Genomic DNA, 14,451 nt, shown 5'->3' on the forward strand with positions numbered 1-14,451 from the left:
GGTACACTTGGTTTAACAAGCATATAACTGGAACAATATACTCATGTATTGACAGGGAAATGGCTAATAGAGAGTGGTGACAATAGAATTTAAATGGTGTGCTTCATGTGCTAGAACCTAGAATTTCTGACCATGCCATGCTTTGTATTAAGACTGAGGTGCAACAAAGAAAGAGGAAGGTTATGTTCAAGTTTATTAATAAGGTGACTGAGATGGATGAGTATAGTACTCAGGTTGTTGGCGGCTGGAACAGAGAAGTCAGAGGCAATCCTATGTGTGCTCTGTAGAATAAGATTATGATACTGTAACCTGTTATAATAAAGTTGAGCCAACCCTTTAGTGGGATAAAGGGGCATATTGAACAGGCTAGGAAAGAGCTGCATGAAATGCAACAACACATTGTGACTGATAAACTGAATGAGAGTTTGACTAGGAAGGAAAAGCACCAGACTGAGAAGCTCCTTGAGCTGTTTAAAACTGAGGAGCATATTATGAGGAAAAAAGCAAAAGTGACTTGGATTAGGCTTGGAGATGGCAACAATGCCTATTTCCATGCCTTTATCAAGAGTAAACAGAGTAAAATTCACATTCACAAGTTATGTAGGGATGATGGGACTGTTGTCACTAGCCATGAGGATATCACAAATAAGGTCTTGTAGTTTTATGGCAAGCTTATGGGGAATGCTCAGAGAAGACTGGAGGTTGTGGATATTATTGCTCTTAGGATAGGGAAGATGCTCTCTAACAACCAAAGGATTATGCTTATTGAGCATGTTACTGTGGCAGAGATTGAGGATATTTGAAAAGCATTGGTGACCTAAAAGCTCCAAGGGTGGATGGGTACAACTCTAAGTTTTTTAAAGCTTCTTAGAGCATTGTGAAGTATGGTGTTATTCAAGTGGTGATGGACTTCTTTGAGAAGGGGATTATGGAGAAGAAGTGGAAGAAAACTTTAGTCACCTTGACTCCTAAACATGCTGCTGCTAAGAATATTAAAGAGTGTAGACAAATCTCTTGCTACACTACAGTGTATAAAATTATAGCAAAAGTGATGGCCAAGAGAATGAGGAGAATCCTCCCTATTATCATTAGCAGGAATTAGGCAGCTTTTGTCCCCGGGCAAGACATTCATGATCATATTCTTTTGGCGTATGAATTGGTCAAGGGCTATAATAGGAAAGGAGGGATGTCTAGATGTATGGTGCAAATGGATATCCAAAAGGTGTATGACTCGGACGATTGACAACTTTGAGGAAAATTATGGCTGAAGTAGAGTTCCCCAAGAAGTTCATTGATTGAACCATACGAGCTGTTACAACGGTTGGCTATCAGTTCGATGTCAATGGTAGAATCTCTAAGAGTATGCGTGCTGAAAAAGGCCTGAGGCAAGGTGATCCAATCTCACATCTACTTTTTGTGGTGGTTATGGAATACTTGCATAGGAAACTTGATGAGCTACACTTAATTCCCAACTTCAATTTCCATAGCGAATGTGAGAAAGTGGGGATCATTGATGTTAGCTTTGCTGATGATCTCCTTCTGTTTTCAAGAGGGGATAACATCTCTGTGCATCTAATGATGGATAAGTTTGAGGAGTTCTCTAGGTCCACTAGTTTGGTAGTAAATCCTGCCAAGTGCAAGATTTTCTGTGGTGGTATGGACATGGCTCAGGAGAAGAACCTTGCTGATATTACTAATTTTTTCTGTTGGGAGCTTGCCTTTTCAGTACTTAGGGACCCCCCCTGGAGAGTAAGAAGCTGACTAACAATCAATGTATTTTACTGGTTGAGAAGATTGGTCATAAAATTAATCAGTGGTCTGCCCAGATGCTCAGTTACTCAAGAAGGCTGCAATTGATTAATAGTGTTATTTTTAGCACTGCTAACTATTGGTTGCAGTGTATTTCTCTTCCTAGAGGGGTTAACAAAAGATTAGAGACTATGTGTAGGACCTTTCTATGGACAAGTAAGGATGCTAAATCCAGAAGAGCGCCTATTGCGTGAAGCAAGATTTGTGAGCCTAAGAACCAAGGGGGTCTGGATGTATATGACTTGGATAGGTGGAATAAGGCTTGCCTCATAAAGTTACTGTGGAATCTCTGTAGGAAGATTGATAGTCTTTGGGTGAGATGGATTCATAGCTACTACATCAAAAGGGATCAGGTCATGAATGTGAAGATTGACGCAACTTGCTCATGGATTCTGAAGGCAATTCTCAATTATAGGCATGTGGTTGAGGCTTTACAGATTTGGGATGATGCTATGAGTGCGGGAAAATTCTGTAGGAGGAAATTTTACAATAGTTTCCTTAGTAATACTCAAACTGTCTTATGAAGGAAACTCATGTATGATAATGAAGCTCGGCCTAGAGCTATTTTCATCACTTGGATGGCTTGCCATGGAAGATTGACAACCAAAGATAGGCTGATGCGTTATGGTATTCTTGATAATGCAAATTGCGTGTTCTATGCAGGTACTGAGAGCCTGCACCATTTACTGTTTGTTTGCAAAGAAACGCATACCATATGGCAGGAAATTTTGAAGTGGTTAAAGGTGGATCAATCACCACAAGGCTGGGATCAGGAAGTGGAGTTGATGATACACATAAATTAGAACAGGAGCTGGAGTACTAGGTTGTTGAAGACAACTTTTGCTGAAACGGTTTATAGTTCCTGGATGTATAGAAACAAGAAAGCGTATAGAATGGATGTTAGTATTCCGGATAGGCACATGAAAGTTTATAGTGATATTATAGATAGTATAATGCAGAGGATGTGGAGGAAACCTAAGCTTATAGGGAGGATTCCTCCTTTCCTTTTATGATTTGGTTTCGTTTTGTTTTAGCTAGGTGCCGTGTGTTGGACCCTCTGGGTCGCATTGTACATAACAATTTTTTTGGAAATATATATATATATATATATATATATATATATATATATATATATATATATATATATATATATATATATATATATATATATATATATATATATATATATATTTTTATTCTTCCTAAAAAAAAATTATATACGAAAAATGGTATATATGATCCCAAAAAAAAATTATTCAAAAAAAGTGTACGGGAAAAAACTATTATTGAGTTAATTTTTTTTATGTAAATGATACCTAAATATAAATAATATTTGTATATGGGAAAAATCTATTAATGATCTAAATATTTTTATATATGAAAAATGATATTTATGATCCAAAAAATTTTTATTCAAAAAAAGGTATACGGAAAAAAAACTATTATTGATTTAAATATTTTTATATACAAAAATTTACAATCGATTTAGATATTTTTGTAAAGGATACCTAAACATAAATAATATTTGTATATGGCAAAAATCTATTAATGATCTAAATATTTTTATATATGAAAAATATATTTGGATCCAAAAAATTTTGATTCAAAAATGTTGTATGGGAAATAAATCTATTATTAATTTAAATATTTTTATATACGAAAATGTACTATTGATCCAAATATTTTTATAAATGATACCTAAACATAAATAATATTTGTAAACGAATAAAAATCTATTATTCATTTAAATATTTTTATATACAAAAAATGATATTTATGATTGAAAAATTTTAATTCAAATTTTATTTTTGATTTAAAATAAATATATTATGTAAACAAATGCGCGTATCAAACCAGAACCCGTGCGTATGGACAAGTTTGTTACTAGTTTAAAAATAAAATTGATCTAAACCCGGGCATCGTAGTCTAGTTTTGCATTAATTCGTTAACTAACATTATGATATGCGTAATCAAATGAAACAGCTTCACTTATGCCTAATTAATTAAAATTGCTAAGATAGTGCATCCCTGAGCTATCTATATAGGTTGAGATTGACATTAGAGCTAACCTAATTCCATACCATACGTATTACGTAATTGGTCATGGACAAAAAAACAGTTGTAGTGTTCACTTTGTCCTATTGCAAAAATCTAAACCAATAAGATCAAACTCTCCATTATATATAAACATTTTATTATATTTTTCCTTAATTTCGAACTCTTTGTAATTCATTCATGTATATAGCTTAAGTGCTTACTTGTGAGAATAATGTTTCACACAAAAAATGTGTTGAAAAAATTACTCTAATTCTCTGTAAATAGAAGCTTCATTAGAACATGTTACTACAAATTAAAATTAAAACTTTTAACATTTAATGATTTAGAGATTAAAGTAGACACTATATTTTATTTGTCAACAAATAGTAAATATCATTTTTGTTAATTCTTTTCACCCGAGTTTTTAGATTTTATTTAAGAGTCGTTAAAACATGATATCATTGTTTTAAAAATTGAATTGGACAGGTCGGTTAATCCGTTGGATTGAAAATCGAGGTTGAATGTGATCTCTTCTTACAAAATTTTGAGTGAGTCAAAATCAAGATAAAATTGGAAAAATAAGATTAAACAAATTTATAATTGTTTAGCAAAAAAAATCAGAGTAGGGTTTTTTTAAAAGCTGGCGCCAGTCTAAGGAAATGCATATAATTGGTCAAATTTTTATTTAATATTTTATAATTTAAAAAAATTAGTCTTTCAAGATCAAAACTAAACAATCCCCCTTTCACAAATGAGAAATTCTTGTTTCTTCTACAATCAAACCTACTCCTAAGTTCTATCTTTCAACCATGCTCTATCATCATCACTCCCCTTTTAAAATATATCTATATTGTTCATTTCTCTTCCAACCTAAACACAATATTGGTCGTCTTTGTATTGAGCGTATGGTACGACCTTGTCTCCCTCTTCTTTGTATGATTTCTTTCTCTTTCTGGATCTGAGGCTTCCCGTATCTTCACGCCCACAGGATTTGGACCCGCATGACCCTTGAGAGAAATCTCTTTTGACATACTTCTTAAGGTGTCCCTCATAGATAAGACGCTCGATCTGATTCTTATGCTGGTACCAGTCTTTTGTTTGTGTTCTTTAACTTTATGAAACATACACCATCTGTCAGGAGACTGAAGCCTCAGCGGGAAGGCCCCTTGATGCATTTTTTACTTTGTCATTGTTTGTTTGTTTGTTTTTTTTATCAGGCGAGTATTGCATCTCTGCCGCTTGTAAGGACAAATTATTTTTCTAAAGAAGCACGATTTTTAATGAGGCTATTCACTTTATTATTTCTTAGATATTTGCATTGCTGCGCGTAACACCATAAACCCCTAAACTTATATAAAAAAGATCTAATCGATAATTTAAGGTGTCACATCGACTACCATCAATGACTATTCAACACATTTATCATCATGCAGGGGAAAATGACTTCATAACATCTTCACTTTAGAAAATTCTCAAATAAAGTATCAAACTCTAAACAACATAATTCAATATTAACACAAACACAATAAAAATATCCTGTTCCTGTTGTTGCAAGATAAAAGCACTAAAACCACTAAAAATGTGATAAGCGACAACTAAATGAAGGTAAGCTCCAACAAGCTATCTTCCACTCATAACAATAAAACTCTACTCCTATTATCTGCAAGATGTACATGGTGGACAACATTAAGCAAAAGGGTGATAAATAAACTTTGATATAAACCAGTGTAAAGAATGCAAGGATAGATAAACACACAACACATCATACATTCAATACATACAAGTAACATCGTCACCATCTCACAACCATTTAATAATAGTTTATGCAATGAGAATCAAAACACAAAATGACTCTATGCATGTGGTACCAACTCGACATTTGGTTCTCTCGGGAACCGGGTCGCCCCCTTCTGAACCCATGATCCCCCCTTCTGAGCTTGGGATCAAGTAACTTCTGCAATGAATAACCGTTCTTTATCGGAATAAAATGAGTCGATTTAGTCAATCTATTCGTCATGAAATTATAGAAATATTGTCCCACTTCCACTATGTAATATTCAACGGCTGCATTAATCCGGATGGGTTCTGATGTTTAATCTATGACTTCTGTCAAGTCAAACACAAATACACAAAGATAGTAATATATTTCTTCATTCCTGGCCACCAAAATACCTTCTTCAGATCTTGATACATTTTTAGTAGCACTGGGATGAATACTCAAACCATTTTTGTGACCTTCCTCAAGAATATTTTTCTTAAGTTCTGGTACATCTGTAACACAAACCCTATTGTGTAATTTCATAACACCATTCTCATCGATTCTGGAATCATTTCTGCTACCTTGCTTGATTAACATAAGACAATCAATCAACTTCATATATGACTTCTGACCTTCTCTAATGTTCTTCAAGAATACCACTAGTCAGCTTCAACATAACCAACTTCACACCGTCAAGAGTCATTTCACACACCAAACCGAGATCTTTAAATTGTTCAATCAACTCCAATTCTCGAACCATTAATGTCGACATATGCAAGAACTTTCTGCTCAAAGAATCAGCTACAACATTTGCTTTACCCGGATGGTAACTCAAACTAAACTCATAATCCTTCAAAATTCACACCATCTCCTCTACCTCATTCAATTCCTCCTGATCAAATAGATACTTCAAACTCTTGTAACAGTTGAACACTTCAAATCTGGAACGAAACAAACAGTGCCTCCACACCTTAAGAACAAAAACTACACATGCCAACTGCAGATCATGTGTATGATAGTTTCTTTCATGAAATTTCAGCTGTCTAGAAGTATAAGCCACAACCTGGCCATTCTGCATTAGCACATACCCTAAACCCATCTTCAAAGCATCACAATACACAACAAAATATTCACTTGAACTCGGCAAAACCAAAACTTGCACTGATGTCAAATTCCGCTTGAGTTCTTAAAAATTCTCTTCACACTGCACATTCCACACAAAAGCTTGACCCTTTAGAGTCAACTAAGTCAAATGCAATGACAACTTCGAAAAGCCTTCGATAAACTTCATTAATAACCAACTAAGCCCAGAAAACTTTTGATCTCAATAAGAGACTACAAAGTCTCCCACTACAATACATCATCAACCTTGGTCGGATCAACAACAATATCACCACTAAAAATCACATAACCAAGGAAACTCACTTCTGTCAGCAATAACTCACACTTGGATAACTTTGTATATAACTTGTTTCCCCAAATATCGATCTCGAGGACTGCGTAGTAAGTATCAATTTTACTCTTGATTCTAGTGAACAAAAACACAAGTTGGTTTGTTTTATCAGACTTTAAACGATAAAAGTAAAACAAAAATTGCAAAAGTTCTATGAAGAAAAAGCATAATAGGGATTATGGTTGATTTAACAAGTAATGATCCAAATTCGAGTTTCCTCAATGCACAGAAACATTCAATTACCTAACCTTTGAATGTTCGTCCTTAAGTCCTTAATGAACGAAACTATTAAACTACCAATCCTTATTTGAAAGAACATTCAAATAATTATTGATTTTAACCGTTATTATCGTCAAGGTTTACGTTGATTAAAAAGAATTCCTAGTCCTAGGTTGTATTCCTTTTAACCTAATTATGTGAAAACCCTAACAATTACAATCCTGTTAAATGTTAGTCGTAGATCAATCTGTATTTGTCCGATACAAACACATAATAAAATCACACAATCGAATTGAAATAGGTGAGCGATGCATTAAGAAAATCATAGATTCGAATTCATTATAATTGTCAAATCAGGATCACCCCCTAGCATTAGGGGGTTTAGCCTCTCATAGTATTCGAAGAAAACATAGTAGAAAAGTTAAAAATTACAAAGAATAACGATGACGTTGATCTTCAATGGTGGACCCCTTGAATCTCTCCGTCTCCGAATACTCTGTGATAGCTATCTTCTCTCTAGTGGTCTTTTTTCTTGTACGGTCAAAAGGTCTCTTCTCCTTACACAAACTTCATTTAAATAGTTTAAGTAGTTTAAGTATCAGTCTCAGTAAAAATTCCAAAGTGCCCTTATTGACCGGACAACTTATAACAGATCAAAAAGTGACATTTTTATACGCATCCACCTACACGGGCCGTGTGAGTCACACGGGTGCCCGTGTAGATCTCCTGACTCACGTGGCATTGGCTTCCTGCTCCATACCCGTCAACACGGGCCGTGTTGATGTACACGGGTGCCCGTGTTAATTCACTGACTTGGGCTTCTTCAACTCCTTCCTGAAGATATTGACACGGGTCGTGTTGATGTACACGGGCGCCCGTGTTGACCTCCCGATTCTTCAAAAACTTCCATCTTTCAGCCCCAGAGTCCCCACGGTCTGACTATCATTTCCGCTGATCACATGCATCAACCTGAAAGACTAACACTACCAAACATAGGCATAAAAAAGATCTTTTGACATAAATTTAAACAAAATGCAATGCAATGCTATTAATTAATAAACATGATAAACGTAACTTAAAAGTAATAAAAACAACCGAATGTGTTACCAAAATGATGAATTTGTGCCGGATGACAGACATAAACTTAATAGAAATGGTGACCGAACACTAATCTTTACTACCTTCAAGCACATAGTTTCACACTGTTATTGTTGTTTTTATTGTCGTCGTTGATGCTATTGTTGTTGTTGTTGTTGCTGCTGCTGATGTTGTTGTTGTTATTACTACTACTATTATTATTGTTGTTGTTGATGTTGGTGCTCCTAATGTTGTTGTTGGTGTTGGTGTTACTGTTGTTTTATTATTACTTTTGTTGTTGCTTTTGTTTTTGTTGTTGGTGTTGTTGTTATTGTTCTTTCTATTTATATTGTGTTAGAAATATTTAATATTCTATATTGTAATGGAAGTTCTCAATGTAATCAGTCAAATCATGTGGCAAAAACAAAAAATTGGGCTGCCTGACTTTTCATCACAGTTGGAACTTCCAATCAATGTGAAAAGCTAAGTAACTAACGTTTCACCGTGGTTGAAAGACCCAACTGTCGTGAAGATAAGGATTTTACCAAGGTTAGAATTTCCAACCGTGGTAAAATATAGCGCGCTATCTGATTTTTCACTACAAACCTTTGCCTGTGGTGTAAAATAGCACACTTACTATTATACCCCTTTGGTACCACGAGCTATCATCCATTGTGGAATCCTCCACAAATCATGTTAAGTACAGAAAGAACAACTTTATGAGTAAATGTCAAGTATTCAAAATTTCATAAAAGAATACATCATCATTATAAAAGTCTCACTTATTTTCCATGGTGGTCATCTCAAAAAATAGGCGGGTTTGGATGTGACATTTCTTTTGCTTTGGAGGATTGGTATCTAAGAGATCTCCATTGTCCACATAGCCATAATCTTCCATTAACTTAGTAAGACTCTTCTTTGGATAATCCTTTTCTTCAGATAGATCATGGGCTTGATATGTGAGGCTAATAACACAAACAAAAGCCAGTAACATAACAACAAAAAAGAGGCCAACGAAAAGAAAGACTTTAAGAAAAGAAAGAAAAAACTATTTTGAGAAAAAAATCATATAGGCATACAAAAGATTTTTCTCATTTCCTTAATTATAAATTTTCAATATTCATAGCCTACTAACCACATTTTTTGACTTTACGTAAATTTTTTTTTTTTATGAATTCTCTCAATAAGTATCTCTTAGGTGCCAAACATTGTAGAACTCAAAATGCATACGCTATTACCCTACTATTCAAAATGTAAAACCAAAAAATTTCCAATAAAAATTTACTAAATGTCAACAAAACGACGTTTATGTCCACATTATTAATTTATTTTATGGTCCATCAACAATATATACACGTAAAATATGTAAGAAATGTCTTCATTAGTGTTCTCTATAAAAGGACTATAAACTTGTCTTAAATTAAATCATATCATAACCAAAAAACCATGGCATCTATCACACCTTTTTCCTTCAATGTTATCTCTTCAAACTCAAACATTTCTCCTTCTTCATTGTTTCCATTACACAAATATTCTAACTATAGAAAATCATCAAAACGCCAAGTGATCACATGCAATGGCAAAAATAGTAACCAAAACAACCCTAAAGAAGAACAAGAACTACCAAACATTGTAGGACATAGGAGAGATGTCCTTATTGGGCTTGGAGGACTTTATGGTACTTTTGCCACTAACCCTTTTGCCCTAGCTTCTCCCATATCCCCACCTGACCTTTCCACATGTGGTCCACCTGACCTACCCTTAGGTGCTACACCCAATAATATCAATTGTTGTCCACCAAATTCTACAAAAATCATAGACTTCAAGATCCCTTCTTCAAATCAAGCCTTGAGAGTAAGACAAGCAGCTCACTTAGTCAATGATGAATATCTAGCAAAATACAAAAAGGCCATTCAACTCATGAAAGCCTTGCCTTCCAATGATCCACGTAGCTTCACTCAACAAGCTAATATCCATTGTGCTTATTGTGATGGTGCTTATTCCCAAGTTGGTTTCCCTAACCTTGATCTTCAAGTTCATAACTCTTGGCTCTTTTTTCCTTTTCATAGATGGTACCTTTATTTCTATGAAAGAATCTTGGGTAGCTTGATCAATGATCCAACTTTTGCATTACCATTCTGGAACTACGATGCTCCAGATGGCATGCAGTTTCCCTTTATTTACACCGACAGTGCATCACCTCTTTACGACAAACTCCGAAACGCAAGTCATCAACCTCCAACACTCATAGACTTAGACTTTAATGATGTTGATAGTGATGTTGATGCAAGTGAACAAATCTCCAACAACCTTACTATAATGTATAGACAAGTTGTTTCCAATGGAAAAACCTCAAAACTTTTCCTTGGAAACACTTATCGTGCCGGCGATGAGTCCGATCCCGGCGCGGGATCATTAGAGAATGTTCCACATGGACCTGTTCATAGATGGAGTGGTGACAATACTCAACCTAACTTTGAGAACATGGGAACTTTCTATGCAGCTGCAAGAGATCCAATTTTTTTCTCTCACCATTCAAACATTGATAGGTTTTGGTCTATATGGAAAACACTTGGTGGGAAAAGAAAAGACTTCAATGACAAAGATTGGTTAGAATCAGGGTTTCTTTTCTATGATGAGAACAAGAATCTTGTTAGGGTTAAGGTTAAGGATTGTCTTGACTCAAAAAACCTAGGTTATGTTTATCAAGATGTTGAAATTCCATGGCTAAATGCTAAACCTACTCCAAAAAGAGCACAAAAAAAGGTGCAAGTTGCACAAGGAAAACTATTTAGTACTATTGGTGAAGCACATGCAGCTGAGGTTAACTCAAGAAACTATGTGAAGTTTCCATTGGTTTTGGATGATGTTGTGAGTGCTATTGTGAAGAGGCCAAAGAAATCAAGGAGTAAGAAAGAGAAGGAAGAAGAGGAAGAGGTTTTGTTGATTGAAGGGATAGAGTTTGAGAAGAATATAGCAATCAAGTTTGATGTTTTCATCAATGATGAAGATGATAAGGTGATTGGGCCAGGGAACACTGAGTTTGCAGGAAGCTTTGTGAATGTGCCTCATTCTTCACATGGACATAAGAAGAAGAAGATTAATAGTTGTTTGAGACTTGGATTAACTGATTTGTTGGAAGATTTGGATGTTGATGGAGATGATACTATTGTGGTTACTTTGGTTCCAAGATGTGGGAAAGGACTTGTGAAAATCAAGAACATCAAGATAGAGCTTGAAGATTGAGAACTTCTAGCTACCACGTGTGAAGATATATATTATTTATGAGAAAAAAATATATTTTATGTTGTTGTGGGATGTTTGGTTTTATGTTAGGCTCATGTTTTAGAATAAGACAATATTTATTATCGAAATCTTTATTTTAGTAATCATATATTTAACATATGTACGTACTAGGGGAGAGCTTCTTTTAATTATGGTGTGAATTTAAAATTGAAAAAAAAAAAATGAAAGAAAAATTTATCTAGAAAAATTAGAACAAAATTAATAGTTTTCTTGGCAATTTTTTTAAGCAAAAAAGTTACTATTAGAGAAGACTCGTATCCTATCCGTCATGTTAAGGCAATTTAGTTGTAAAGCGATATTAAATATAGAGTTGCGGGTTCGAATCCGCTACATCCCATTTATTCACCTAAATTCTAACTACTAGATTATTTGAAAGAAAAAAAAAAAGACTTTATCTAAATTAAATTGGAAGACATTATACAAGAAAGTTATCTAAATTAAATTGAAAGACATTTAAAAAAAAAAGTTGGAGGATACTTTTGGTACTCTTAGTGGTGCCCACGCACCATTGTAAAAAATCAAAAATATGTATTTTTAATTTAGAGATGCGTTTTGAAAGCTCCATTCACATCTCATTTATTTGCAAGTGAGTCACTCTTTTATTTTGCTAAAAACTATTACGAAAATACATCTTTGAAAAATTATAGAAATATCCTTCAAGACAAATTTTTAGTCTAATACGCGTCAAACCTTTCCTCTTCCTCATTTCCAGCAAAACATATATCAAGTGCTCAAGTTTCTCTAATACCCCAAATTCTTTATCATTTCAAGTGTTTTTTTCTACTCCATTCAATTTAAGTGGTTTATCAATTACTTTTCAGCATCCATTCAATTCAAGTGCTTCAACTTCATATTTGATAAGTTTTTTCATTTTCCTCATTTTTTATTTTATCTTCATGCATTACGAAATATGTATATTAGGTTGTTTAAGAAACATTTCTATATAGGTAGTGACACACATTTGTTAGGCTATTGAACCATATGTTTTGTGCCATTTTTCAGTTTCTCTATTTTCTGCCATTTTTGTGTTTTTCGTGTTTCAGGAAACTACGAAAGTGCACATTCGTATTTTTCCTGAATTTGATTTTCCAGAAACATAGAAGTGTACTTTTGCATTTTGTATGCATTATTTGATTTTGATGTCTTACATTTGGGTTTGATTTTGAGACTCTTTCGCTAAAATGAACCAACACACAAATATTTGCTACCTAGAACTATGTAGCCTTGAGTTCTCCATTGTGCATGGAGATATGTAGGAGCGAGAACTAAAGTCTTGTTAGACGCAAAGACAAAAATCTCATTTCCTTCCACAGCCTTCAACCTCTTTTCAAGGATGTTGTATTTCTCTTTCACATCTTCTACCTCATTAGTTTGTTCTTGATTTCAAGGACATTTTATTTCTCTTTCACCTCTTCTACCTCATTAGTCTCTTCTACCTCATTAATTTGAGAATTTTTATAAAGAAGTGCCAGATTTGTTGTTCCTTTCAGATACCTAAAGATTCTCTTAACAACAGTTAAGTGATCCTCTCCAGGATCTAATTGAAATCTTGCACACAAGTAAACATTGAATAATATATCAGGCTTAGAAGTTGTGAGGTAAAGAAAAGAACCAATCATACCTCTTAATAGCTTCTAATCCACCTTGGTTCTACTTTCCTCTTTGTTTAAATTGTAGGTTGGGTGCTTAGGAGTTGCCATAATCTTACAGTCTTTAAGATTAAACTTCTTTTGAAGTTCCTTTGAGTACTTAGACTGATGTACAAAGATTCCATCTTTGCTTTGGTTGATCTGAATTCCAAGAAAGAACTTCAATTCTCCACTCCTGCTCATTTCATATTTAGCATGCATGGTCTCAGAAAATTGCTTGCAAAGAGAGGCATTAGTAGAACCAAAAATTATATTCCAGTCTTATATTAACGTCTAACCTTTCTCCTACTTAATTCATCTGACACACTTATCCAAACTGCTTGGTCATAGACTCCTCTGGAATCCACGACTTACCTTTCTTGCACCGAGTTAATCAAATCCATAACCACAAAACCTTATTTTGATTGGATATTCAACATTCTTAAAACTTCTTAAGATAATTTACTGCTTTTGACTACGCCTAATGCCAATGACTCTCCTCTTATAAATCCTTCAACAATTTCGACAAAATTTAGATAACTAAATATTAATATCCTTGTTAACTTCACTTGACCCGATACAATGTACTACACACGCACACACCTGATGGCTCACTTCCTACACACTACTCCAATAAGGTATCTCATACTCGGTACAAGATTGTCTTACTTCCATTCTTATGAGCAATTATCTTTCTGGTCTTCCATCACTCTCTATGGAGATTTTCCATCCATCACTCTTGAATGTGCAATTGCAACTTGAACATGGTGGAACATATGGGATACTTGAAATGCACACGTACTAATGACTAGATTATGGATCTTTATCGAAAACTCATATCTTCCTCTAAATACCTACTTTCTCAAAACAACACTTGAACTTTACTGACATCCACTAGTAGAAAAACTTTCTTTCCAACACACAAAGGTTGAGAATATGATCAACAATCTAACAAAAGATGAATATGCAAGAGTCACACTACCGCGACCGTAAGAGCGCAAAACCTTCATAATTATCGTGTGCGATTAAGAATTAATCCAATTAGTCTGACAATGTCCAGTTCTTATTACTATGTTCCATACAAAGCATATTAATTCATCATTCAAGCGAATACTTCCGCGATAGACACCGATGTATCATTCCATCCAAGGAACAGTACCTAA

At 34.4% G+C, this 14,451-nt stretch overlaps 1 protein-coding gene across 1 annotated transcript; it reads left to right on the plus strand.

Annotated features, from left to right (window-relative positions):
• Positions 1-9,770: 9,770 nt before the first annotated feature.
• Positions 9,771-11,743, plus strand: LOC131644985 (polyphenol oxidase A1, chloroplastic-like). Its single transcript, XM_058915621.1, has one exon. It carries the CDS (start codon positions 9,801-9,803, stop codon positions 11,598-11,600), a length of 1,800 nt encoding a protein of 599 aa, XP_058771604.1. The 5' UTR covers positions 9,771-9,800; the 3' UTR covers positions 11,601-11,743.
• Positions 11,744-14,451: the final 2,708 nt, after the last annotated feature.

The sequence above is a fragment of the Vicia villosa genome, linkage group LG1 (genome assembly GCF_029867415.1).
Source record: "Vicia villosa cultivar HV-30 ecotype Madison, WI linkage group LG1, Vvil1.0, whole genome shotgun sequence".
NCBI lineage: Eukaryota > Viridiplantae > Streptophyta > Magnoliopsida > Fabales > Fabaceae > Vicia > Vicia villosa.